Source organism: Python bivittatus, unplaced genomic scaffold (genome assembly GCF_059951505.1).
Source record: "Python bivittatus isolate LINGU-HERP-01145 unplaced genomic scaffold, Pbiv_v1 ctg000070_np1212, whole genome shotgun sequence".
In the NCBI taxonomy this organism is placed as follows: domain Eukaryota; kingdom Metazoa; phylum Chordata; class Lepidosauria; order Squamata; family Pythonidae; genus Python; species Python bivittatus.
The window spans coordinates 19,042,157-19,069,562 of NW_028277034.1; the positions used below are offsets into that span (position 1 = coordinate 19,042,157).

The 27,406-nt window shown below is 39.2% G+C and overlaps 1 protein-coding gene across 6 annotated transcripts in view; it reads right to left on the bottom strand.

Annotated features, from left to right (window-relative positions):
* The window catches only part of GUCY1A1 (guanylate cyclase 1 soluble subunit alpha 1), a 34,084-nt gene extending 17,549 nt beyond the window's left edge, over positions 1-16,535 (bottom strand). For 2 of the 6 annotated variants that reach the window (XM_088132722.1, XM_088132719.1), the window contains exon 1: positions 16,366-16,535. In XM_088132722.1, the coding sequence (XP_087988848.1) occupies positions 16,366-16,509 (144 nt within the window). In that variant the 5' untranslated portion in view covers positions 16,510-16,535. Of the gene's footprint in view, positions 1-238; positions 282-936; positions 1,021-16,253 lie in introns of all 6 variants that reach the window. The other 4 variants (XM_088132720.1, XM_015888740.3, XM_088132721.1 and 1 more) reach the window with 4 other exon arrangements.
* Positions 16,536-27,406: the final 10,871 nt, after the last annotated feature.

A 27,406-nucleotide genomic window follows, 5' to 3' on the forward strand; every position in this document is an offset into this window, starting at 1 on the left:
TGACAATATGCCTGACATGTACAATCCTCCTGGGTACTGTGGCAATTTCTATGTTCATTTGCGCTAAAAAGAAAAATGGGCCAGAAATATCAGCAGAGCCATTATTGTATAAAGCAATCATAGTAACCAAGACAATAGCTAAAATGAGGTAATACTCAATACGGGGAAAGAGATATTTTCTTTTCTTTCAGACTTTTTGATTATATTCTAAAATTAATATATGACAAAAGTTAAGTACCAGCAACTGGTATCTTGGGTCCAATACTTGGAATCAGCTAAGTCTAAATTGAAATAAAACACAGACAAAATTTGCGAAATTTAAATTATAATGCAAGTATGCATTATGAATGCAGTTATGTACTTCTTTTAAAGCGCTCATACAATAATTCATCACATTGTTCTTTACTATACAGAAATTACAGCATAATTGCAAGAATGTGCCAGACATACATGGTCATTGATACATGTGGATTATTCTGTCTTTAGTGCTAATTTGGGAGTGTGTTTTTTGCAAAACAAAACAAAACAAAAAAAAGTAAGCCAATGTGATTACTCATTCATATCATCACTATATCCACTTATAATATTAATAAAGCAAAAGCTCAGCCAACCTTCTTGGCTAAAAAGTCTACCCTTACTGAGAATATTTAACATCACACAAAATCAAACAAGATGCTGAGTAATCAACACAAAGTGACAAATACTGAGATTATATAAAAGAAGTCTGCCTAATTGTATATGCCAGGAAAAATAGTTCTATATGAAAAATTATTAAACATAGTTCTGTGTGAAAAATTATGAAGATCAATTGAGTGGGTGGGCAGAGACCAGATACTAGATATGAGTTAAGTCATAAGCATCTGCAAGGTGGGACAAGGGGCGGAAGAAATAGCAAAACATGCATTGTGACACCATAACACAAACCCTGTGACTTACATGCTTGCTTCTGACAGAACAGTATTTGCATTGTGATGTTGCAACACACATTTCATCATTTTTTCCCATCATTGTACCGGATACCTATGAGTTAAATCAAGATCAAAACTCAACAAATTGAAGTACAATGTGCAGCTATTAGGCATGCATCTCAATTTACTGTTTACTAAACATTCTGTTCTAGTATTTCGGTTAAACATTCAACATTACTTGCATGTAAAGTTTGATCTAAAGAAAAATAAACAATAATGGACTTAGATAAATGTAATGTATGCAATGAGAAAATCATAGAAGTATACTTATCCAATTGTTCCTGTACTCAGCACTCTACAGCCTGCCAGGTGAACAGGGTAAAAAGAAGGTGCAATTAAAACTCCATCTAAAACATGGATACTCCAGTCTTATTTCTGTTTAGGTGCAACTGAATCTCTGTTAAACAACAAACTATCTTGCCACTGAAAAGAACAAAACTGTCCCATCAAAACCACCACATTGTTTATGAATCACATTGTCAAACATACCCCTTGGCTAAAAAAAAGTTAATGAATACATAGTGACTATTATCTCAAAAAAGATTTTCACTGGGTTGCCAAGAAACAGAGAGCTATCTCTAGAACAATGAAGCAGAATCAAAGTAGTTGAATCTATTTGGACAATATGGTAAAAATAGTTCTGAAGACAGTCAATTGTATGAACAGTTTATTATTTTTTACAGCAAAATGGATAAACTCTGCATCTATTGCTTCCTAAGGCAAAAGATTTTGGCTGGTTATGGAATGGTTCCAGGTTGAAAAAAAACTTTACACGATAAAACATGATGAGCTTTGGGAAACTATCTACCTTGCCTAGAATCGTCTTCACAGAGAGTGCTGCAATATTTATTTATATTTTCTTGGTGCTTTCTATTTAGGTTATGAAGATTACCTTCTTTAGCTGATATCATCAAATCCTGATTTTAAAAGGCAACATTTGCACCACATAATCAATTCTGGTTAGACAAAGGGGGCAAAGTCCACGTGGAGTCAGGATTTGGAGTAAAAGTGGCAACAATCTTTATTGGCTATAATTTACAGATCTTTGCCATACCATAACACAGATATCTAGTCCATCAACAGTTCAGCTGGCAAGAATGTGGATCAGCTACAATATATAATGGAAGCCACTCCTGATACCAGGATGAGGGACAGGCATGCTGTCAGCCGAACTAGGTTGGAATTCTATAGCCACTTCCCAAGATCCATATATGAACTTCTTTTTTTGGAAAAGCCAGCTACCATCAGCTGCACTTCTCCCCCTAAAAAGAATTTTGATTCTTTGCCTCCAGCACTCCCCCAGGGAAAAGTCATGGCAAAGAAATAGGACTAAAATATATGTGAGCTACTGTGAAGTGTGTTGCTATGGAAAGAAGAAAAAAACCCTAACCAGTCATATATGTTCCTTCCCAACTTCATCAGCTGGGAATTAACCTGTCATAGGAGTGGAAATCAACTTGTACTTTGAGGGGGAAGAATAGATGGCTGAGAAAATTGATGATAATGGCTGAAGGCATGTGGAAGTTTCCTTATGGATCAGTGAAGCATACTAGACAGAAAATTACTTTTCCCAGCTCTGCCTCCAAGCCTCTATTCCTGTGGCTACACCAGCATTTAAAAACGATTAGTTTGCATCCAGCCTGCAGTTTTCCAAGAGATACTGTAGACACCAGCTGCACTACAGGGCAGTTGACTAGTTCACAACCCATTCTTACAACAGCACAATGGTGCAATCTGTATTTTTGAAAAGTAATAGAAGGAAATAATGGGCAATAATAGAAAACATGTAAAATTAACTGTAACTTCATTGACATATATCTGAACAATTAAGTAGCCTATTTATATAGATAGAATGTCACCTTAATTAAAATGTATATATAAACTGATTGCAATATGGGATATTAGACATTAAAGCCTGGGATGGATGGATGGATGGATGGATGGATGGATAGATTATTTATTTATTTAATTCTTACATTTGTATGCTGCCCATCTCCCCCCAACGGGTGACTCTGGGCGGCTCACAGTTAAAATCAAAAACCCATCAACAATTAAACATACCCCATAAATAGTTAAAATAAATTAATCCATTAAAAATCAAATACAGACAACAAACCCTGTACATAAATACTAAAAACATTCAAGATGACGGGGGGGGGGGCTATATTGAAGCTCAAGTCTTCTTAGCTCATCAGTGGGCAGAGCAGTTACTAAGAAATTGAGGAATATTAACTTACTGTCTAGAATAAAATCTGTTCTATTATTATCAAGGAAAATTGGCCTTAAAATAGCTGCCTGGAAGTTATTATTTTTCTTAAATGTATGATAAAATATTACATGGCAACAATACTAGAGCTCCTAGAGTATGTGTGTATATTGCCACTTTTGAATTAACTGATAATGTTCATAGTTCACATGATTTTGCTTATGCTTCATCTATTTTGAAGAAAACTTCCTAAACATAAAAACACTTTTTTCATCTCAAACTCAAGTTATTATGCTTCAGGCATGGTTGAAGCTTCCAACAGACTTCTCCCATTCTAATATTAGCAGAACAATGTGAAATGGTTGTTGGACTTACTCTGAAGTGCCTTTGCAGTCACAGAAGATAGACCTGGCAGGAAAAGGGTAACTCTACCTCTTCTACCTGCAAGGCAGGGTTTAAAACTTCTTTCATACTCTCTCGGTCCCATGTACTGACTTCCACTCACTGTGATTCAATTCTTTTATCATTTATCCATGTATGAACATACTTGCAATGGGAATGAAAAAACAATGTGTACTACAGTAAGAAACTCACATACTGAACCTTGGGCACTTAGATATTCTCAACCGACTTCCCTTATTAAGTGGAGTGAGACTGTTGGATTCATCTTCTGGTGACACAAGGCACTTCCTGATAAGTCCAACTAGTGTTCTTGATCACCAGATATGGTGTTGGCAGAAAAGAGGAATGCTATAGCAGTACTCCATGGCTGAATGTAAAAGTTTATAGCACCATATGTGCCCCAGGACAGCTAAGTCCACCTCTGAGGAGGTAGTCTTAACTATTTTATAAAATTCCATAAAGATTAGTGGCTCTGCTTTAGAACTTTCCTAGAAACATCTACTAATGATAATCTAGCCATTAAAGCCACCAATGTAGTCACCCTTCTACAGAGAGGGCTGTGAAGCAGGAAGGGGATAGCTTGTTGCTGCCTGTAAACACCATGGCAATGCATTTCCTACTCCTACTTGTGGAGTAGGAAACTCTTCCCTAATTTATTTATTTTATTTAATCAATTTATATAGCCGCCCAGTTGATGTATGACTCAGGTTACATACACAATAAAAACTGAAAATAATATCACCCAAAACATTAAAATATAGTAATACACATTCCATTAGAGACAATTTCAAACAGCCAAAAACAATGAGAAGCAGTGTTTTCGGATGCTGCTGCTTAAGTGATAGGACCCAGATTTCCTGTTTGTAGGAGATAAGCTTTCAGCACTTTGCTCCTCTAAAGCACATTTGAGGCTGATCCTTAAAAGTCCAATGTACAACTAGCCAGAGGCAGGATTGGACAAATTATGATGAAAGCAGTGTCAGCCCGGTGTCTGCCTCTTCTGTACATATGTGAGATCAGGAAGCATGTAGAAAGGGGGTGGATCTTGCATCACAATGGCACAATGTTACTTTCATCATTTTCTCTTTTGATTCCTCCCACCCTCTCTGCATATATCTCTAATGCTATCTTTAGCCAGGTACATTCTGTGGGGCGCACAGTTGGGAAGCACTATCTCTTGTCCTCAGTATGATTTGGAAATTTATTTTGGGCATAAAGCAAGGGTCTGACCTAGATCCTTGCTGGAACAGAGAGAGCATCCATAAGTATTCCAAACACTTCAAAAAGGTCTACCAAAAGATCAACTTTCAGATAATAATGTCATTCAATAATGTTTAATAGATTCAAGGGAGCAATCATTAAGACCTTGAGTTTCAGTGATGTCCCATGTAGGGAAACAATGGGTCACTGGAAGTGAAAAGAGCATGCCCCTAGGTACTGGAACGTTAGAGGATGGCCGGAAGGTAATGACCCTGGGTTATCCCAGAGAATAAAGCCTAAGGTGGCTGCTAGAAAAAGGCTACCTGTTTAGCTCCCGCTCCAGCCTTGCTATTATGAAGCTCAATAGATCAGCAATCACAATTGCCATTGTCACAAGTTTCTTCTGCACTCTGTTCAAAGGTGCAGCAAGTCAAATGATGTCTTTGTGTTGGCCAATCACTCTGGGACCAAGATGTTCTCTACTTCCAGCCCAGAAGACCGATGTTTAGGGACTATACCATTAAATGTCCATATGTATAACTACAGCTACTCTGGGCAGTAGTGGACCTTTTGACAAGATGTCCAGACACTATTCACTAGGTTAGTCAACCCTAGTAAACAATCGCAGCCCCCTGGTGTGAAAGGACCTGCACACCCTCTTGGATAATGCTGCAAAAAGTTTAAGTATGCAGAGCTAACCTTTAGCCACAGGGCCACTAGGCATCAATCCCTTCTGCTCTGTTGTCTTGGAATTGTACAAAATGCTTCACCTGGCTGTTGACCGCTATCACATATCAACAGTGGAGGTTATCTGTTTTGCTGAGATCTCATTAAAATTCTCCATTCTCAGTGCTGAACAGTCTCTGCTGTGGAAGTGCAGACTTTATGAATCTATTATTCGAGACTATTATTTAACCTTCTTCACTGACTGAGCTCATCATTCCTGGCTTCTCTGCAGGAGATACAAGATGTTCGATATTACTTAAGACACCAGAGACTGCAGTCTTTGAATGCACATTCTTCTCCTCACTTCTTCAGCCCCTGTCTCTGCTCACAGATGGGCCCAAGTAGGACTCATTGGATGGGCTTCTAGAAGCAGAAATAGTTGATACTGTGAACAAAAGAAGGGGGGAGGCCTCCTTCCTCCACTGTTTGGGGTTGCACATAATTCTGCTTTGGAAAAAGCACTACTGGGTGATGGCTGGGACTCTTATGCCTTGCATGGATAGCTAGGATCCAAACAAAGCTTGTCCTTTCTAGCTCCTCCACCACCAATGCTGGACATCAAAGATACCTTCCTTGTCCTACTTTCAGGACTACCTGTCCCTCACAACATACCTACATGTCCAGCATACTCCAGCTTTCCTACTACCATCCCATTGGTGGAGTAAAGAGAACCCTGTAGGTTCATTTCCATTGAGGTCTTCAAAGGTTGGATGCTTCCATACCACTTTTCCCAGACTCTATCCTGGAGGTAGCTGCCAAAGGATCACTGCTGTTGGCATTGCTGATTGCTGGAAAAGAATGCTGAAAAGCCACTCCTTCTTTTCAAAGACAGACCATAAGACTAAACAGATCCCCCCAGAACCTATTCACAATTCACATATTCATAGTGACAAAAAATTAATGTTCATGTGTTTTGCATGATTCAATGCATTGTTTTAGAATATTGTATATCTTCTTTTAAATATCTAACAAGAATTGGATCACATTATAAGTAATGAATAAAGTAAACCATTACCTTATATCGTCAACTTACACTTATTTTACTGTAGTCTAAGGCAGCAGAGGCTGATATTTATTTATTTACTTGCTTGTTTGCGTGCTAACTTTCAGGATCAGCCCAAATATTTTGCTGTGGAAGACTCAGGGCCAACCAAATTATTTTCATGCCCAATACAGAAAGTTTCATGAATGCTTCTCCTCAGAAGTAAATACAAGAAAATTATATCACTATTTCCATGATATCCAAAACCAGCTGCCCGAGAAGACCTTCTCACTCTGCCTAATAATAGGTCAAGATTTATCAGTGTTGATAGTACTTGATGTCAAGACACAATGTTATGTAAGTAGTCTAAACTGACTGTACTCTCATCTTTCTGCCTTACATTGTACACTTATATCAAAGGTGCTCCACCACAGCAGTCCCTACCTAAGAGCCACCACCATCTTACACTGATTCAGGTTTCAGACAATACCAAAAAATGAGAGAACAAAGGCACAAAGATTCATTCATCCTGAAACATGACTGTTTTTGCTGTTTCTAACACATGGAAAGATATATACCTGGCTGCATAACACTCCATTCTCACAGTTAGAATCAGAATGGAACAAAATAGGCACTTATGTTTTATTTAGTGTTCAAATAATTCTGGTTCTTGGTCTTTTGGTCTTTTTGGGGAACTGGGCTTTTTCCTAGACAGAAGCACAGTTGGAGATGGCCAACAGGAGAAAATGAGAAAAATAACATACCATGCCAATGGAGCCACTCTGAGCCTTGATGTTTATTTTTAGTATAAGCCAGAATATGATGAATTTTAAAAGCACATTTAATTCTTATTGAAATAAAAAATCCAATTTCCAATCAAGTCCAAGTCATATAGAAGTCAGTGCTTCATAAAATGTAGTATTATTACAAAACGTTTGGGCACTAGCCTCCTCCCAACACTGGATCTTCCTGTAAATACGGTGCTTTATTTGATCCTTTAATACTTTGATATTTCAAGCACAATTTATTGGAATTAAATCCAAAGTAACTAGGAATACATCAGACTGACAACAGAAGAATATTCCAAAGCAATACACTTTAATTAAGACAAAATACAAATCTAATATTTGAGATTTAAGAGACATGAATATGCTCTCATTTAATAACTAAATTTTATGATGTAATACATTTAATAGTATACATAACACTTTTACTTTATTAACAATGGAAAACCTCTATTTATTTTAATATTAATATCTCAAAGCATGAATTATTAGAGAAAGCAGGATGCCTGACTGAATTTTTAAAAATCAGAGGGCAACCATAAATGGAGCTTTGATTACATCTTCTAGTACTTTCACTTTTAGTTCAACTCTTGAGAACAGTGACATGGGGAAGGAGTCACAACAAAACCTCTGGGTTACTAAAAGATATGTCATAAGACAACATGGGAAAATAATTAACCACTTCTCTCCAGGGGCCATACCTCAAATCTTATTTAAACTCACCCATTTAATTAAAAATGAAAAGGGATCCAATCATACAAATTAACCATATCAGATATACTTTGGCATATAGCTCATTTAGGAACAATTTATTACAGTAAGTGTTCCACTTAGTCACAATATCAATCACCAAAGCTGAAATATGGAACAGAAAAGCACATGCACAGAACCCTGGGTGCAAGGTGCATTCATGTTCATTTGCAATCCCTAATCAAAATAGCCATTTTACTGTAGCCAATGTTATTGCTCTACACATAGGCTGTTTACTAGTATCAGCTAGAGGAAGCACAAGCAAAATATTGCTGGATGCCAAATTAGTTTCTTACCTTTGTTCTAAGTTGTTATATTATATTTAAAGCCTTATATACAATATAAATAGTAGGTCTGTCTTTGGTCATGCATTTACATTCTTGCAGCACAGTTTGGTAATATACATCTATTCAAGTAAAAAAGACACGAAAAACTGTTCTCTGACAACCTGGAAAGAATCGTCTGTACATGAGCAATCAATTTCAATTCAGACAACTCTTTTTGGTCTGGTCCATGTAGATCAGATGTTACTACAACTACTATATCCCTGCTCATTTAACATACTGCCAAAGTCTGAAGGGAACTAGAAAAAAAAATAGTGTCTGCCATAGGAACTGGTGGCCAGATGGATTCATGGTATATCAGGGATTTGTGGTGGTGGTGTTTTTTTAATAAGTAATTTTATCTGAATATAGCAGACAAGTAACAGAGTCTTTGTCAAGCACAGAATACCCTAACTTTTCTCGAACAGCTCAATGTTTGATCCACTTCAAAAAAGCAGACTATAGGTTCACACTAAATGGCTGCCTATTTAAACAACCACTGTATATTTTGAAATGTGGATGAACAATTAGTGGTTCTCTAGATATTATTGAATTCCTACTAGCATGATCAGTCTTGGGGGGTGATGAAAGCTGTAATCCAAAAACATCTGCAATCTAACACATTGTTCCCCTGTTTTAAAAGAAAAATAGCCATGAATAACAGTTCTACAATGTACAGTATATCCAGTAAAAAGAAAATATCCAAGTCAGTTTCTTGATTCAATATTTGTACATCTCCTTTTGGGAGTAAATCATCCATTGGTTCCATTTGTGTGCCCATATCTTTCTCATTGCTTAGTACAGTTAAGTCCCCCTTCATAGTGATTTCGAAGTCCCTCTTTACAATTTGTTCTTGTTCTACAAATTCATTACAGCATGTTCTCGACATCATTTTTGTCCAGAAGTTTGTCAAGTCTGTCAAAAAACTCAGCAAATAGATATTCCCAAATTTGCATTATAGATTTCTGCTCCATTTTCTTTATCCTCTAGCTCCCTCTAGCATCCATCCTTCAAGGTACCCTCATGATAAAAAGAACTCAAAACATTCGCCATTTTCCCAAGAGAAAAATTCTTCTAATTAATTCAAAACTCTTTGTAGGCATTTAAAATTATAATTCCGAGTCCATCTGAGCCCTTAATCTGTTGTTAAACTTTCTAAAATCCAAATTCCAAGCACCCTTTTGCTGTTTAATTAAAAAAAATAGTATTTTTCAAAAGCTTTTAAAAGTCACATTTCAAAATTCTTTCTCCAAGGAGAAGGCAACTTACCTAGCGAATAGAATATAACTTGCCATTCTGAAAGGTCTTAATCCTTTTTAGGCAGCAGCAAAAAAACAAATTCAAAGTAATTAAGAAATGAGGCTTGGTTGACCTTAATGTCCTTTAAAAAGGGTGCACTGATGACTGAGAGCAAAGATAGCTCCTTCCTTGACTCTGATGCTGTTCTACCCACAGGCAACCCATGAAATGACAATTACTGCAGTTTACTCATGAGTAGTAGCTGTACAGAGTCATGTGGGCTATCCCAAAGATCTCGCCTTGATCCAGAGAGCATTTCAGCAGCTCCAGGATCCCGCATCCCATGCTGATCTCCACTGCAACGTTGTCCCTCTGCAAAGGGATGATCAACTTGCCACAGCTCCCAAGTGGAAGTCTCTTGGCACACATTTCCAAGATGGAACTCTAGTTTAAAACCTTAATCTGACCAGCAAATATAACTAGGTTCCAGACATTAGGAAACAGCAAATATTTACCTTAGTAGGAATTACAATGTCTATAACATATTTCTTCAATAAGCACATGTATTCAGAAGTCCCACTGAGTTCAGTTTGACTTACAAACAGATATGTGAAGAAGACTACAGCTATATCTACTTATTTGGAAGAAAGCCCTACTTAGTTCTGAAAAGGCATTTATAACACTACACTTAGTTGTTATCAGTAAGTATGTGAAAGAGTCAAAGGACACTTTGAATAAAAGGATGTAAGAACTGAGACATGCTATTAAGACAAATTCTCAATACCACACTCTTATCACCCACAAAGCCTGTTGCTCTTCCAAGGACATTCCAGTAATTCTGTCCATCCACCTTATCTATCGTCTTCCCATTCTTCCACATAAGCATTTTTTCTAGTACATCTTCTGCTCATATCATATGCCCAACATAACATAATTCCTAGAGAGCAATCAGCTTTTGTTTGATCCAGAATTAACTGGATTGTTAACTGAATTGTTCTTTTTGAAGTCCATAATACTCTTAGTAATCATCTCCAAGTCAATAATTTGAAGGTGTCTTATCTTTCTCTCTTTCTCAGTGTCTAACTTTCACAGCCATACATTACTAGCACATTCATTAATACCACTCATTTACAATATATACAAACTGGATTTACTGTCTATTTAAAGTCCATCTGTGAACTGATATATTTTCAGTAAGATTAGAGTATGCCTAGAGGCTCTAATAATTCAGTAATTCTAATTTTCAAAAACTATTATGCCATTTTTACAAATGGAAATATTATACCATTAATTTCTTCATTTTTCATGGCTTCCATGGCCATATATTCCCCTTTATTATCCAGTATATAAAGGAACTTGGTTGGGTTATATGGACTACTTGTTGACTTTAAAACAAAACTGTTCCAAACTATCTATCAATACAGTACTGCAGTTCAGCAGGTCATAACAGCCCAGTTGTGTCATCTTTAGATTTATTTCAATGTCCATTAACTGTGTATCTGAGGAAAAAAAAAAAAAAACTAAAGTTGTATAAGATGATCTTCATAAGAAACATTTTAATATATTTCAAATATTGGTTTAATTGCTATCATGTGTGTGTGTGTTCCTTCCATAAATACATTAGAAATTGTAGGTCCTACCCTAAAAATACAACAACAATTAATATTCAGTTCTCTATTTTGATTTAATCTTTCTTTCTAAACATCAAAATATGTCTTCATTCCTGAAATAATGTGCCCATTTTTGGAGAACACTCTAATAGATTTAGTAAATTCATACAGGTAGTCTCAACCGGAAGTGGGACCGGAATTTCCGTCACTAATGCGGTCATAAAGCATGATGTCACATGACCACATTGTTTAGCGATGGCAATCCCAGCAGTCCCCATTGCCATCATTAACCGAATCCCACTGGTTGTTAGCCAAGGACTCACCCCAATCCAAGCCCTCCCTGGCTTGGTCCCTCCGAGGCTCGATAAGGTAAGGGAGTACTTCCTCTCCCTCTTCTTGAACTCCCACCTTCCTATCTCACCCCTCTCTCTGCCCTTTTGGCCACTCATCTACCTGCTGTTACCAGCTGCCCCCACTGCCCAGCCCTGCCTGCCACACCGCACGCCACTACTGTACCACCCAGGGCCTTCTTCATGCCGTCTTCTTTTGCACTGATGCTGCCAGGGCTTCTCTCACACCCCAGGCAGGGCCTCTGTTCATGCCCCAGCCAGGGCTTCCACTTGTGCACCAGCCAGGGCCTTCTTTTGTGAAAGAAGGACCTGGCTAGAAGGATCTTCCTTCGCGCTGGCACAGCTGGGCCTTCTTTCATGTGCCTGCCCTAAATGGAAGCCCTGGCTGTGGCATGAGAGAAGCCCTGGCAGCACCATCACAAAAGAAGGCAGCACGAAGGCCCTAGCCAGTACAGTAGTGGTGCACAGTGTGGTGGGCATGGCGGTGGTAGGCAGGGGTGGGCAGTGGGGGCAACTGGCAGCAGCAGGTAGGCGGTTGGCAAAAAGGGAGTCATAAATGTGGGTGGACCCAAGTGGGCCTGAATTTTATTCACGTGACCGCGAGGGTGCAATGGCTAGAACTTCAAGGACTTGTCGTAAGTTCCTTCATTCAGTGCTGTCATAATTTCGAACAATCGCCGAACGAATGGATGTTAAGCAAGGGCTATTTGTATTAAGTTACAGTAAGCTTGCTCTTTAAGGAATGCAATCTAAAATTCAAGAATCATTAATGTTCAGCCAGCATAAATTTCTCCACATGAGCTTGGGTGGGGATATAAAACATGTCCATCTCCCACCTCTTGCATTTACCCTGCAATATGTGAAACAATTGTACTTGTACTTACATACAAAAGTGCATATATGAATTCTGTGCATATGATTAACATCTCATAGAAGAGGAGTTGGATATTTGCTATTAGACATCTATTTTCAATGCATTCTATGGAGAATCTATGCAAGGCCACATCTCATCCCACCTCCCATTATATCCAAAGCCTATTAATGACAAGAAATTGGCCTTATCAGAAATAAATTTCAGTAAGACTGACTTCCAAGCTAACTATTTTGGGATGCTGTGCGGTTTGACAGCTCTGTGATTTAAAGTAATGCCTCCAAGGTATTCTGAAGGTGCTTTTTAATAAAAGTTACTGCTTTGTTACTGCTTAACGAGCAAGAATTTTGTAATTATATCAAATGGAAAAGGGGGAAAGACAAATGAAAAAAAGAAAAATGTTCCTACTGAACTTAAACGCCAATGAAATAAATTATTATGGTACAGCAGAAACAAAGCATACTTCATGAATGTTTTCCAAACAGAACCTACAGTGAATCAATAAGTTAAATAAAATATTGAAGGTAAAAAGGCCAAATAATTCAGAATTACTGAATTCTACTGCAGTTATTATATTCCCTCTAAACATTTTCCATAATTGTACAACCTTTAACTACCTGTTCAATTCTCCTAAGGAAAAAAAAAAATCATCATCAGTATTTGGTCATTCTGTGATCCTTTTCCACTTTCTTGTTCTTTGTTTTTCCTTCCCTGCTGTGATTGTAGACTGAAAAGTCTCCTTTGTCTGTTCTACTGTTTTCAGATAATGATCCCTTTAACTGATCAGCCATCTCATGCTTTTATCCCGCACCCAATCCTGTAGTCTTATGACTGACATGATATAATGGGGCCCAATCTTAGCTATATTAGAGGAATTTAGACTTCCACAAATTCAGCGATATTGGTAAAACTCTGGAGTTAGTTACTTTATCCATCCAGTGAAAAACACTGCTGCTTCTCTAAAGGAGAACATCAAATTTGGACTTTGTAAAATAAAATGTCAGGAACCATTCAGCTCACAAATACACTTATTAACCATGTTAGCCATTCTTGTTTTCCAGTCCCATTTCGTTTAACCTGATTTTGTTGCTCCTTTAAAATTCTTATGGTTCCTTGTTACCATAATCCTATAGTTTGATACATTGTTCTGTTATTACAGAACAAGTCTATTTCATCAGGATGAAAGGCATTATTCTCTCCACTAGCATTATAGTGCCTGTCAAAAGGCAGTTCTGAATAACATGCATACAATAAGTGGCAAAATGGCAAATCATAAGGAAGATAATAAAGTTGCAAAGATTCTTATGGTATAATAAAATGTCAGGTGCATTGTAGCATATGGTTTCATATATAAGACTCCAATTCTTCAAATGCATTTAGTAGAGTAAGCTCATTAATAGTTATGCCACATTAAATTTACCAGCTCTTCAGCTGCTATCCAAATTTCAACCAATAATGTAATTTTAAACAATTAAACTAGAAAAGTGATTAAGCTAAGAAACAAATAAATACTGCTTAGCACTCACTTTCCTTTCCTCCCCAACAGCAGTTAAAAATTCAAATGGCAAACAGCACTTAAATCCTCGCTAGATATAAAAATCTATCCCAAATATTGCAATCTGATGTCTTAATGATCAACCAAAATGTTTTTAACTAACGCATAGCTTAACAGCAGGCCTTTCAAAGGACAACATCCTATGATAATAAATTCACAATAAAGCTATTAAGCAGAGTAAATTTTAATCAAAATATTATTTTCTAAGCCTACGGAAAACAATACAACTATGACTCTACATAATCATTTTTTTTAAAAAAAAATCAAGATACAGTAGAAAACAAATTGCTTTTTGTTAAATCAAACTATTTTCCTATTATTTATTCCATAAATCAAGACTTAAAATAAAATACTTTTTAAAGAAAGTGAAAAATCAAGGATTAATTTTATACACCAATAAAATTTATCTCCCCACATTCTACAAAAATAGTGCTCAGAGTGACTAACAAAATATAGACAAAATTTTAAAATGTAAGTAAAATGTAAAAACATACATAAGTATGAGAAAACATAAAACAATCATTAAACTATTTTAAAATACTAAAATTGTTTTGTTTACTTAGATGCATCTTGTACAGCAATATATCTGGAGCCAAATCTATTTAGAAACAGGTGTCTGTGTGGCTGCAAGCTATTGTTTCCTCTATTCAGTGGGATGAATGTACACATCAGTGTTAATCAACTAATAAGAAACACAGCAGCCTTGGTTTGGTCTTCCACTTTTAATAGCTATTTGATGAACAAAATTCCAAAGGTGAAGTTTTTCATGAAAGAAAAGGTACTGGTAGCCTTGAAGCTCTGGAACTCCCTCCCTGCTTGAGAACAGATACCTGCTACCCATACTTTTATGAAAGACTTTTCTGGAAAACTAAATTCTTTCTCATTTTACTGGAATTCTGGAGATAAAAACAATACAGTGGGATTATTTTTATCTTTTTTTTCTCTTGTTTCCGTTAAATGACATGTTTATATTACAGGTTTTAATTGTTAATACGTATTTATTTATTATTCTGTATCACAAAAAGGCAGTGTAGTGCAGCAGTCAGAAATAGTGGATTAATTTGGAAGAGTTCCATAAACCAAAATCTTACCCAGCCATTCGGCTGAGCAGATGATCTAACTGGTCAATACCAGCATCCTAATCTCATCCACCAGTTCATTATGAAAATAAAAAAGAGGGGGGGGAATCTTGCAAATCCTCCTAAATTCATGGAGGCAGGCTAGGATAGAAAAGCAATCAGTCAATCAGTGGACCAAAACATTAGTGTTATAAACGTCTCTGGGAATCGGGGGGGGGGGGGGAGAGGGGAGCAGCAAAGTCCTTTTCTTCCTTCAGCGAAGGAAGCCACTTTTGGAGGCGCAGATACCAGGGTCAAAAACTTGGCAACCGTCGAGCTTCAAGGAACGCCAGAGGGGGCTGGGGGGTGCAGCCTCGGTTGCAATCTTCCCATCAAATGCAGAAGGGTTAGACGAGGCTCTGCTCGCCTGTTCCCACGAACCTGCCCCGATGCGGCTCCTGGAAGCCCTGACCTTGAAGCCTCGTTCCCGGCCGTTTCCCCTCGGCCGCGCGTTCCGCGGGACGGAGCGTGGGAAAGAGGGAGAGCAAGAGGCGGGGAGAGGAGAAGCGACGGGAGGGCGGAGCGCTCCGGGATTTTGCAGCAGCGGCAGCTTTCGACCGAGCTCGGCTCGCGGAAGGTGCGCGCGGATGCGGCGAAAGCGAATCGCGACAGCGCTTTCCGAGAGCCGAGACAGGAGGGGGGCGGCTGTAGCTACGCCGCCACCTGTAACTGCAACTCCAAGAAGCCACTGCGAATACTTCGTGGAAGCTGAGGAATGCCTGCGCGCTCGGCTGGAGGGGCAAGAAAGAAGACGCCGAAGAAAACGCCTGAGGGATTTAGAGGCAAATGCGGCAGCTTCCCACCGTACCCTTCCATTCCCCCCCCCAACCACCTGCCTCGGGTGGATGATGCCCAGGGGAGGGTACCACAAAAGGTATTCCTGCGAAGCCAATCCTTAAACTAGTAGCGAGGAAGAAGGTGAGAGACGACACCCGGCGCTGGAAACGGAAAAGACACCGCTAATTATCCAAGTTAGGCTGCAAAGAGCGAGCAAAGCTAGGATGGCAGCTTCCGCGCGAGTCGGCGCGAGCAATTTCTCCCTTCCCCCACCGCACCGCTCGTGCGGTCCAGAAGCCGTTTGCGCCGTCTGGCACTCTACCCGCGGACGCTTCCGGGCCACTCGCACTTGCGCTTTTCTTCTCGAAACTGTCCCCGCGAGCACAGTCACCTGTAAACACCGCCTCAGGGGCGGGGAGAGACATTCCCCCCCAAAAAGGGGGTAGCTTCAACTGAGACAGCTTAACGCGCGGTCGGTCTCGGCACTGCTCGCTTCCACTCACCGCGGCCACGCTTCTCGCCTCGCCTGCTCGCCTCCGCCCGGCCGTGGTCTTCGGAGCGCAGCGAGGGGAAGGAATCGCAGTCTCGCTTCCCAGCTGGCCGCTCTTTTGCCAGCTAACTCGTGTTCGAAACGTGCGTTTGGACATCTGGCTTCAGCCGCTTCTTCTGGCCCCTCCCCAGCAGCTCTCTCCGAACGAGGAGGCGCCTTTTTTTTTCCCCTTTTTTTTGTGCCCAATCAGAAAGCGTCTAAACTAGAACTCGAGCGGCGGAGGGGGGAGCGGGTGCGGGAAAAGCCTCACAAAAGAGGAAAGGAGAGCAGGAGAAGGTCGCGGATTCGCCAGTGTAAGCGGCTCCCTGCAGAACCCCCGCCTGATCCTTCGAGTGGTTGCAAGACGGAGTAAAGATCTTTATGATGAAAGGCACAAGCATGCTCTGGAACTATTGCACCTTCAAGCAAAACGTAGATGTGTTTTGTCTGCTACGCAGAGCTCCCTCTCCGTAATGCCAGAATTATGGAAGGGGAAACCGTAATATTTTGAGCTCAGCCCGTTTTTGGCTGCCGCCGGAACCCTTTTTTCTCCAGGACAGGCTTAATTTGCGCACAATTGCGGGACAGCGAGAGACCGCACATTTTACAAGAAGAATAAATAAACTAAAAAGGGGGGGGGAACACAAGGGGGGTAAAAAAGTAGGGCACAAATGAATAAACAGGGAATTAATAAGAGTAATAGAAATTAAGGCTGTTCAGTATTTCATTGATTGATTGTAAATACCTGAGTATATTATATCTTTTAAAAAACTAAAAATCAGTATTGAGCTCTAAATAGAATGTTAGAAACAGTAGTTGGCACAGTATAGGGTTTAGGAAACCCTATAAAATTTAAATATTAAGGCTTTACATAAAGAGAAACCCAGATTTTGGATGTGATACAAAGCCATATACAAAATAGCAATAGTTTCTAAATTGAGTTAATTTTTTGTCAGATGTACTTTTAAGATACAGAGTTATCTTAAAGCATCTGAAGCATCTCTCACAGCTTAGCTAGTTGTTCTGGTACAGAGGGGATCAAAAGTCCTTTCCAACAAAAGCATAGGGTCGGTATCCTCACAGCAGTCAGCATGTAGAAAACTGGTTCAGAATATGTTGTGGAAATCCATGGTTTAGTGAAGCTGAATACAAGTACAGCATTGCAGGTTGAAATGAAATTTACAGTTATAGTATTAAGGGAACAAAAATGAAACACGCTAAATTGATCAGATTTCTCATCTCTCTATGAACCAAATGGGGGAGAATTTTGGGTAGATTATTCTTTCAGCAAAACTTAAAATTGTTATTGTTTGGGGCTTACTTTAAAAAGCTTTCAAGCCTACATGCCTTTCTAAGCACCAGATATTTCTTGTCTGAATAATTTGTTTATATATTTTTATATTGGGATTTTTTTAATACAGTGGTACCTCGGGATACGAACTTAATCCGTTCCGTGACTCTGGGCGTATCCCGAGTTGGTCGTAACCCGAAGGAAATTTCCCCATAGGGTTCAATGTAAATCCGGTTAATCCGTTCCGCCCTCTGAATTTGGTCGCACCCCGAGGCAAATTTCCCCATAGGGTTCAATGTAAATCCGGTTAATCCGTTCCGCCCTCCGCCCGAATTTGGTCGCAACCCGAGGCAATTTCCCATAAGGTTCAATGTAATTACCGTTAATCCGTTCTGGGGTCCACGGACCACACGGAAAGCGGCCGGGCGCGGCGTGGTGCGGCGCGAAAATGGCCGGGTGCAGCGCGGCGCGGCGCGAAAACGGCCCGGCGCGGCGCGAAAACGGCCGCGGACTACGCGGCAGGGCCGGAAAAACAGCCGCGGACCAGAAAATGGCCGCGGACCACGTGGCACGGGCGGAAAATGGCTCGTACCCCGAGGCGGAGTTCGCAAACCGAGGTAAAATTTTGGGGCCAGAGCTGGTCGTAACCCGAAAAATTCGCAAGCAGAGGCGTTCGTATCCCGAGGTATCACTGTAGTATACATTCAATCGTATCTTTGTCTTTCTTCTTTTATGTATTGTTTATGGTACTAAGGATAATGCCAGACTATATTTATTCTGTTATTCCAGTGTTTATAACATTATGAAAAATGAGGCTCCCGTTGGCAGATATAGACATTGGGAAGTGATCCCTCTGTTGGCTACATTTAGACTTCAAGAGATGTAGAATTTCCGCACTCCAATATTCCATCTCTTGTACTACGCGGCTTGCTAGCTCTGTGATGAAATGCTGGCTACTCCTATGAAATAAATTTGGTGATCTATATTTGGATAATTACAAAACTGTTCCATTCTAATAATGTGCTTGGCCTGCATCTCTATATGCACATGTACCAGATTTCAGCTTCAACTCTTTAATTGTTTGGGGTTGCAACTTAAAATCATTTAAAGAGAGAAATCATGTTTTTAGTTTTGTTTCTTGGTAATCAGGGTAGCTCAGATAGGATATTAGTTGACCAAGAAGTGCTCCTAATAAAAAAGCATGAACCAGGCAGTGTATTTTTCACACATAGTTGACTTTTTCTCAGCTTTAACCAAATTTAGTTTAATTGAGCTAACAAACTGATGTATTTTCACATTTCTTAGGTCAGTAATAAATGTATGCTGACAGCAGATCTTTGCAGCACAAAGATTTGTGGTATTTAAAAAGAGCGCTCTAAAGTAATTTTTAATAAAATATTAATTGTTTATCATTTTTAGTACCAATAGGATATACATAGACACCCAGAGTAAACACACAAAAACTGTGTGCACTAAATGGGCCCTTTTTTAAAAAAATAAAACATTCTAATTCCCATTCTAACCAGCTGCTTAATACATTTCTTCCACATTTCTTTCCTCCTTAACTGAATCGTGGGAACTTGCTTCTGAGCCAGCAGTGGTCTGAAGTGGCCAAGCTATTTATTTCTAAATAGAACCCCCCCTCCCCAGTCCCTTTCATTCTTCTCTAGGCACCAGTTGAATAGAGATGGTGCTTGGAAGAAGCACAGGTGGCAATATATTTATAAGGGACCTGAGGACAAACAAGCCATTGGTGTTCTAAATGAAGTATAGATGGACCTCATCCAATCATAACATGTATCTTAGTGTCAGACTACATAGCAGTAGTTTAATGGGATTAGGTTATACCAGTAATCCCAAAGGACAGGGATATGCAGAATGTTTTGACCTCAAAACAGCTGTTTTGATCCTAAGGTGAAATAAAACATGAGTTTTGAGAATTCCATTTTGAGGTTGGACATACTGCTTTGTTCCAAGCATGTAACTAATTCTGTTTCAGACAGCATCAGTCTGAGTGTTATCCCAGTTCCAAGCACTGTGATTGGGCTGTTCCTTTGTGGATTTGTTTAAGTTACCTTCCTTCCGTTTTCCTGTAGCCTGGATATTACAGAAACATGGTCCAATCACGTCCCTGCTGATTTTGGTTTAGACTGGATATGCTGATGCGTGAGTAGAATATTGAGATGGAAGAAGCAGTTAAATATATGGCCATACAGAAGAAGCAGACTGGTCACAGCTGCATGCCTGCCAGCTAGCAACATCTGTAATGAGTTTCAATGACACATGCATTATGATATCTTTGTATAAATGGCATGCTTGCATAGGGATATCTGATGCAAGTATGCAAGTTGAATTATTTGCATGATAATGTCATCACACTACCCATCCACTCTGGGACCCAGAGTATACCCACTGTGCCCAATTGTTGGAAATAGGCAGTCTCTCAGATAACCAGTCCCTATGCCATGAAGGGATTTTATGATTGCTAACAAGCACTTTGAATTGCATCCAGAAGGCCAACTGTAACCAGTGTAGCTCAGAGTGAATCTTCACAGGAGCAGGCAATTGTAGATGGAAAGCCACAGGGTTAACTTAATGTATATCTAGGAAGGGGCCAATCAACTATGAAGCCTGCTTCTTGGACAGGCAGGAGGAAGGTAAACATTTAATGGAAAGTCACATCAAATCCTCCAGCTCAATCTTTGCACCATCTTGCCTATTCAGTTTGTGGCATGTTTGGATACAGCCTTGGCCAAGTCCTAACTATTCCTTTAAGAAGAACGGAGCTGCCTGTCTCTCCTGCAGAAACTGAGAAGCTCAAGGAATAATTGAGGCAGAAGCTCTGGAGGACAAGAGGTAGGTGGGATAGCTGTAGGCTGCTTGAAGGGGGACCATAGCAAAGGAGGAATGCAGTGAATTTCATGCAAATTCTGCAAGAGGCAATAATTCAGTCCAATTGTCCTTCCAGTGAGAGACATAGCAGCATGCGTACTGCTCAAATAATGTGTCTTCTCCAGTTTTCCATTTGATGCTGCATTATGAGTGGATGGCAAATGAATACAAATGCCCAGTAATTGAAAAAGGGATTTCCAAAACCTGGATGTAAATAGAGACCCACAATTCAAGATCATGTAATTACTCAGCCCTTATACCAAAAAAATCATGATCTAGAAAGAGCTGAGCAGTCTCCTGAGCCAATGGTAGTCCTTTGGGAGGAATAAAATGAGCCAACTTGGTAAACAAATCCACTACCTCCAAAATGATTGTGTAATTTTATACAGCTGAAAGATTAGTAACAAAATTCAGGGAATCGTGTCCCATGGATCAGGAGAGGATGGGAGCAGTTGAATTAAACTGGCCAATTTATCAGTGACAGCCTTAGTCTGCTGACATATATGATAGTATGACACATAGTCCATAATACCCACTCTCATCCTTGGCCATCAGAACTCTCTGAGCGCCAGATGCAACATATTAAACAGGTCACCATGCCTGCAGTCTTATTGTTATGAACAAGTTGCAAAACGTATTACCTGAGAGGAAGGGAAGCATATAAACAACCATTATAAAATAATTGCCCTTCATAAAGTCATAGAGAAAGGAAAAGAATCTTTCTATGGAGGTCATCCACCTGAGCCCTGACATATTGATCTTGTTGTTGCAGTCTAATCCAATCCAATAGATCTACTGCCTGCCTCCCCAGTCTTTCAGGATTGCCTTTTCTGGGGTAAGAGGGACAACACTATTCTCAAAATCATGGTGAAGGGTGATGACAAGGGAAAACCATATTCAGGCTTATGTGAGAGTACATCTGCCAGCCTGTTTGGTGAGCCAAGAACATAGATGATATAAAAATTGAAATAGGAAAAATATATGCTACCTCATCTGATGTGGAGTAAGGGTCTAAGCTTCTCAGGTGCTGCAAATTCTTGTAAACTACATGTACCTCTACTGGATAGATTGTACCCTTCAAGAAATGCCTCCTTTGCTGAAATACTACTTTTATGGCCAGCAACTCTTTTATTGAAAATATCATAGTTCCATTAAACTCAGAGAAGAAGTCCAAAATGAAACTACAAGACAAGAGAATCTCCCCACTGTGAATCCTGAAGGAGAACAGATCCCAAGGCAGAGTCTGAGGCATCCATTTGCACAACCAAAGGGTGGCTGGGATCCAGATGGTGGAGTAGAGGTGGAAGGAGGAAAAGACTTTCAGATCCTGAAAAGCTGCTTGCTCTTGAGCAGATCATTTGAATGTATAACCTTTTTTCAGAAGTTGACAGAATGGTTCTACGAGTTCTGCAACATTAGGGATGAAATTTGTACTGTATAGAAATTGGCAAAGCTCAGAAAAATTGGATATCCTTCATATTTCTAGGTGCCTGCCATGTGGATTAAACCTATGCAGAATCCATTTATATTCTGCCTATAGATATCTAGTAACCCAGATAGTTCTATTGGGGGATTATCAAACATGCATTTTTCCCACTTAAGAAAAAGCTCTAAAACATTTCTGACATAAACCTCATGCAAAGATGGGTCTTCTGAAAAAAGACCAGGATGTCATCCAAGCATTTCATACTTGTCCAGAATATCAGAAAATATTTCATACATTAAATCTGCAGAAGACCGCCAGACAATTAAGCAAGGCAAAGGGCATTACTGTGTATTTAACTTTGCCATACTTGGTGTCAAAAGCTGTTAAATATTCATAGCCTTCTTTCATGGTGATCAAATTGTAAGCGCCTTTCAAACACAGTTAGTGAAAATGTGTGCCTTCGGAAGTTGGTCCATCAGATCTAAAATAAGAGGCAATGGGTAGTGATGCCTAATGGTTCCAGAGGTAAGTCTATAATAATGCACAGAGATCCTGCAAAAGTGCTATTGACACTTTTGAGAGGGAAAAGTAATTGTCCTTTGCTTCCAGTGGATTCCGGATTATAAATTTGCAGCCAGTCTATACCCAATGCTATGGAAACATATAAGGAAACTGTGATTTAGCCTGGAAAGGGGCAGTGAATTCTGTATGATCATTTATTTTCAGTTGTATATTGCAAAATAGGACCAGCTTGAAGTTGTTGCTTGTTAGCTGTTTCAACTAACATAAAGTTCTAATAAATGTATGGGTTATACAAACTGATGTAGTTTCATCTATGAAATTCACTGTTGCACCAGTCTAAAACAGTGTATTTTTGTGCCCAAGGGAGGTGTGAAGCATAACAGGGGTAGTAAAATGTAATTGCCTGTTACCAGCTGTTTGAGCTGTTCTTAATTGTCTGAGGTCCCCCTGCTGAACTCATGGGAGGGAGCCTACAAAACTTTCTGAAGATGAGTCTGTGGAACAATTCAGGCATTTACTCATGAGGTGACTCCAGTTCTACAGGTGCGGCACTTTCCGGCAACTTCAGAGTAATTAACTTTAGCAGGACAAGCCATGGCTAGGTGTTCTGGAGCTCCTCAGTAAAACATAAATTGAGGTCTTTCCTTCTCTGTCTCTCTGCTGCAGACAAATATCTCTTTACCCCTTCTATTTCCATGGGTTCTGTGGTGCTGGAATCCAAGGAGGCTGTGTGTGTGTGTGTGTGTGCGCATGCAGGGCAACAAAAGGCTGTAAAACCTCGTCCTTTTATTGTTTCCTCCATGCCTTAACTTGTCCAGTCAACAAATAATTAACACACAACACTGAAACAGTACTTAAAAATTCTTTGGTATGCCTTGTCTTACTAGTTCATCCCTCAGTTCATCAGAAAGTCATTTCTGAAACTGGTCAATCAGGGCAAAATCATTCCAATGCACATCTCTGGCATACCCTGGAAATCAACTATATATTCATGAACTTGATGATTTCCTCATTTCAGCTTGCAAATCACCCAATTTGCTATTCTTCTCCTGATTGAATCATCAAAAGCAGCTCTCAATTTTTTCATGAAGTTACTTATCTGACAATTCAACATTGCCTCAGTGAGGGGTACAGCCCATCTGGCTGCCCCTTCTTTCAGCAGATTGAAAACAAAGGCAAACTTGGTCTGATTTGTAGGAAATTCTACTGGCCAGGCTGCCATAAACAATTCATACTGTGTTAATGAAAGTCAGGAACTGATTTTGAGTGCCTCAGATTTCTCTGGTGGTCTTCCAGGAGACTGGAGCAAAACTGTTTGGGCAGCAAGTTGTGGGGCCACTACTGGCTGAGGTAAGCTTTGTCCCAATAGCTGAATCATGGCATTGTGCATGTTTGATATTTGTATACTTGCTGATGTAACAATACTTCAGCAACTTGCTCTGGAGACAGCAGGGTGTCTCAAGGAACAGTCACCATATTCAGGACCTAAAAGCGTGCCTCGTGCCTCTGTGTTGAGAGTGTAGTGACACTTTCAAGATTTATGCCACCCCTTCAAAGTAGGCAGTGTCAAGAAACCAAGGATTCCAGGAATGCTTTAGTATGGTACAATAACAAAATCTTGAAAGCCTTTTCAAATTTCTCTTAAACAGGCCAGGATATTTTGAGTTTCTTTCTCACACTTTTCTTCTCAGGACTGAGTAATCTTTCCATAAAATCCCTCCTAATGGCTTATTAATTCCTTCCCTCTTCTCAAGGTTAGTTTTTCATTCCTGCTCAATGACTTATTTTCACTGTGGGAAAATAAAAGTTATGCCCATGTGAATCAGCCCTGGAAATTCAAGATTCAAAGAAACCATGAATCAGTTTGAGATCTGAGGGCAAATTAATTCAGTCTGACCCACTTTGAGATTTTTTTTGTTTTAAATATCCATAGGATCTCATGGAGTAGCCTCAAAGCACATGTAGCTGCTTCATTGCTTGGCTGAATGGATGAAAACAAAATGACCTGAAGAGGTCATTAACTCTGTGATGTTTCAGCTGGATACCTTCAAGGTTTTGATTGCAAGCGGGCTGGCAGAGTGAGATATAAGGCTACAGAAGTCGCCTCCAGAGGAAGAAGCTGACACAGAACATGTGACATTTCATGCCTTGCCACCCAATATTCTTAGAAACAGGAAACATTTAAGCAAGCATCTGTCTTCAGTAACTACCAATACATTGTCTGGGGGAAAAAAGTGAAAACTGTCCTAATGAAGCAGATCTTTTTAAAAAAATTAGATTTAAAACTGATCACTTTATTGCTATTACTGCCACTACTATTATCTGAGGTTATGATTATTGACAGCACTCAGTGCAAGAAAAATTACAAATGTGCATTTTGAAGTAAGTGGAAACTGTTCAGAGGTACAAAAGAAAGGGAAAAGAGATTGAAGGGGAAAAAATGACATTATTCTAACACATCTTAAACATCATTCATTTCTCTATATAGTGGCTGATCTTTTAAAAGCAGCCCAGTTTTTAACGTGTCTTTTGGCTTTCAGCATTAAAGTATGGAAATACTTCTTGTTAAACTGATGCCTGAATCTGTATTTTGTTCTGGACCTTAGCATGTTAATTTCTACATTGTATTTTCTGTTAGTTTTTCTAACTTTCTAACGCATAGCGTCTTGGCTCAGACCAAAACGTATAAACCAAGAAGCAGACAATTAGTCATAAAATGTCTCCTTTTTACAAGCATCAGGATCCATTCTTCACCTTATGACAAAACTGTCTCTGTGTACAGTTCATCCCAAAAAACATTCATTATAAAAAGACATAAAATTGAACATAGATGAAGCCTTTCTCATTCAGGAGGCTGAATCATTCATTGACTAACATTTGATAGTTGCAGTTACCCTCATCTCTGTAAGATTAAAGTGATAACTTCTTAACTGGCAGTACAAGCCAAAATCATTTTCATATAGTTATTAGAAAAATTGTAACATTTCAAGTTATTTCATCACTGTAGACAGCCACAAAATTTCCACAAATTCCAGTTAGTGAAGCATTAAGGTTTGGATGCCTACCATCAAATCATAGTTTTAGTAGGTTGTATAAGTTTCACTTCCAGAAACAAACCCCAAACCCCAATAAAATTATCCACCCAGAAAATATTTATTGATTTGACAGTTATGTTTTATAGGCTATCTATACTTGTTGACTCTGGGCAGCAAACAACAATTCTGGTAATTGTAATGCTGTTTAAAGAGTTATAACATGAAATATGCAATGATCCAGTAGGTTTAAAGTTGAGTGATTTTATTTAATGTAGGAACAGATGTTTTGGAGGGCTTTAGTTGGTTTGTATGCTACAGTGATGCCCTGTGGTTGCAATAGTCTGTTACAGACTATTATAACAGGTTGTATTGCATTGTTGTATACAATAGATTGTACAACTATTACAATACGTTGTAGTTGTTACAGATCATTATAACCACACAGCATCACTATAGCACATAAACCAACTAAAGCCCTCCAAAACATCTTAAGCAAAGCATCTTAAGCAAATCAAAAGACCCAGTAGCCCAAGAAGAAAAAACAGAAGTCATCTGCTACATAGTGTGAGTGTAAGGACTGTAACAGTGACTATGTAGGGCAGACAGACAGGTAGAAGACTAGCAGAGTGCATCCATGAACATGTCAGAAAACATGATGAAAACTCCTTAATCTGACAACACATGGACAGACTCAACCACAGTTTTCATTGGGAGATTGTTAGCATCTTAGACCAAGCCAAATCTAAAAATGCTAGAGAATTCCTGGAAACTTGGCATTCAGACAAATCAGCCATTAATAGACACATAGAGATAAACCACATTTACACACCATTCAAAAGAGACAATAAGAAAGCTAAGGAAACAAAAATACCAGAACACATCCTCTCCAGCAGCCAACAACCAGATAAGGGATTAACACCAGACAAACAATCAGGCAGAAAACAATACCCTAATCAAGGAACTACCAAGGAGAAAACCCATACCCCCACTAAGACTGACAGGGCAAGCTACTGTATATAAACAGGGAGCAAACCCCCACACTTACACTGATGATGTTACCTAGTTGGGTAATGAAACATCTGCAAACAACCAAGCTCAGAGAGCACAAAGGGCTTCACAATAAAGTTTAACCGATACATATATACCTGGAAGTTTAAGCCCATATACATGTTTATGGATGAGTGTTACTGAAACAATTTGCTGGATGTAGAGAATTAGAATAGGACATGACACTTCAGCTGCCCCAAAAGGCCAGATAATGGAGCATCTACCACATCTAAAACCCAGTCAGACTAAGGAAATGGTCACATAAAGTTAGCTCAGGCTGAACATAATCCTAAACAGTTTCCAAAACATTGAGCTTTCTTGGAACTTTTACAAAAAATTATCCACCCCCAGCATAAGTTCAGCTGGGCCTTGACCATTATTTAAAATCAGCTGTCTCTTGGAAATATGAACCTGATTTCAGACTTATGTAAATAATTATGGTGTAAAAATATTAAATAAAAATATATTAACCAATGTGCTTTTAAATTGCACAATCCTTGATAATGTTCAAAAATAATTCAACTATCAAATCAAGATCAGTAATTAGAGGCGTCAAGCCAAATTTGTGCCTAGAAAAGAACCAGATTTCCTCCTTGTCAACACAGATATAAGACGATATAAGAAAGGAATGATAGATATGGAAGTGAACCTTGTTGAAAGTTCATCTGTGGAAATGAATGGGAAAGCTAACTCTTAGTTGTATAAATTTTCTCAGACTGGTTCAAATTTCTCATTATAGTAATTGGTCATAATCAGCAGAGTAAGTAAGGCCTTTCTGAAAGATTGGGCTTGAAAAAAGAGA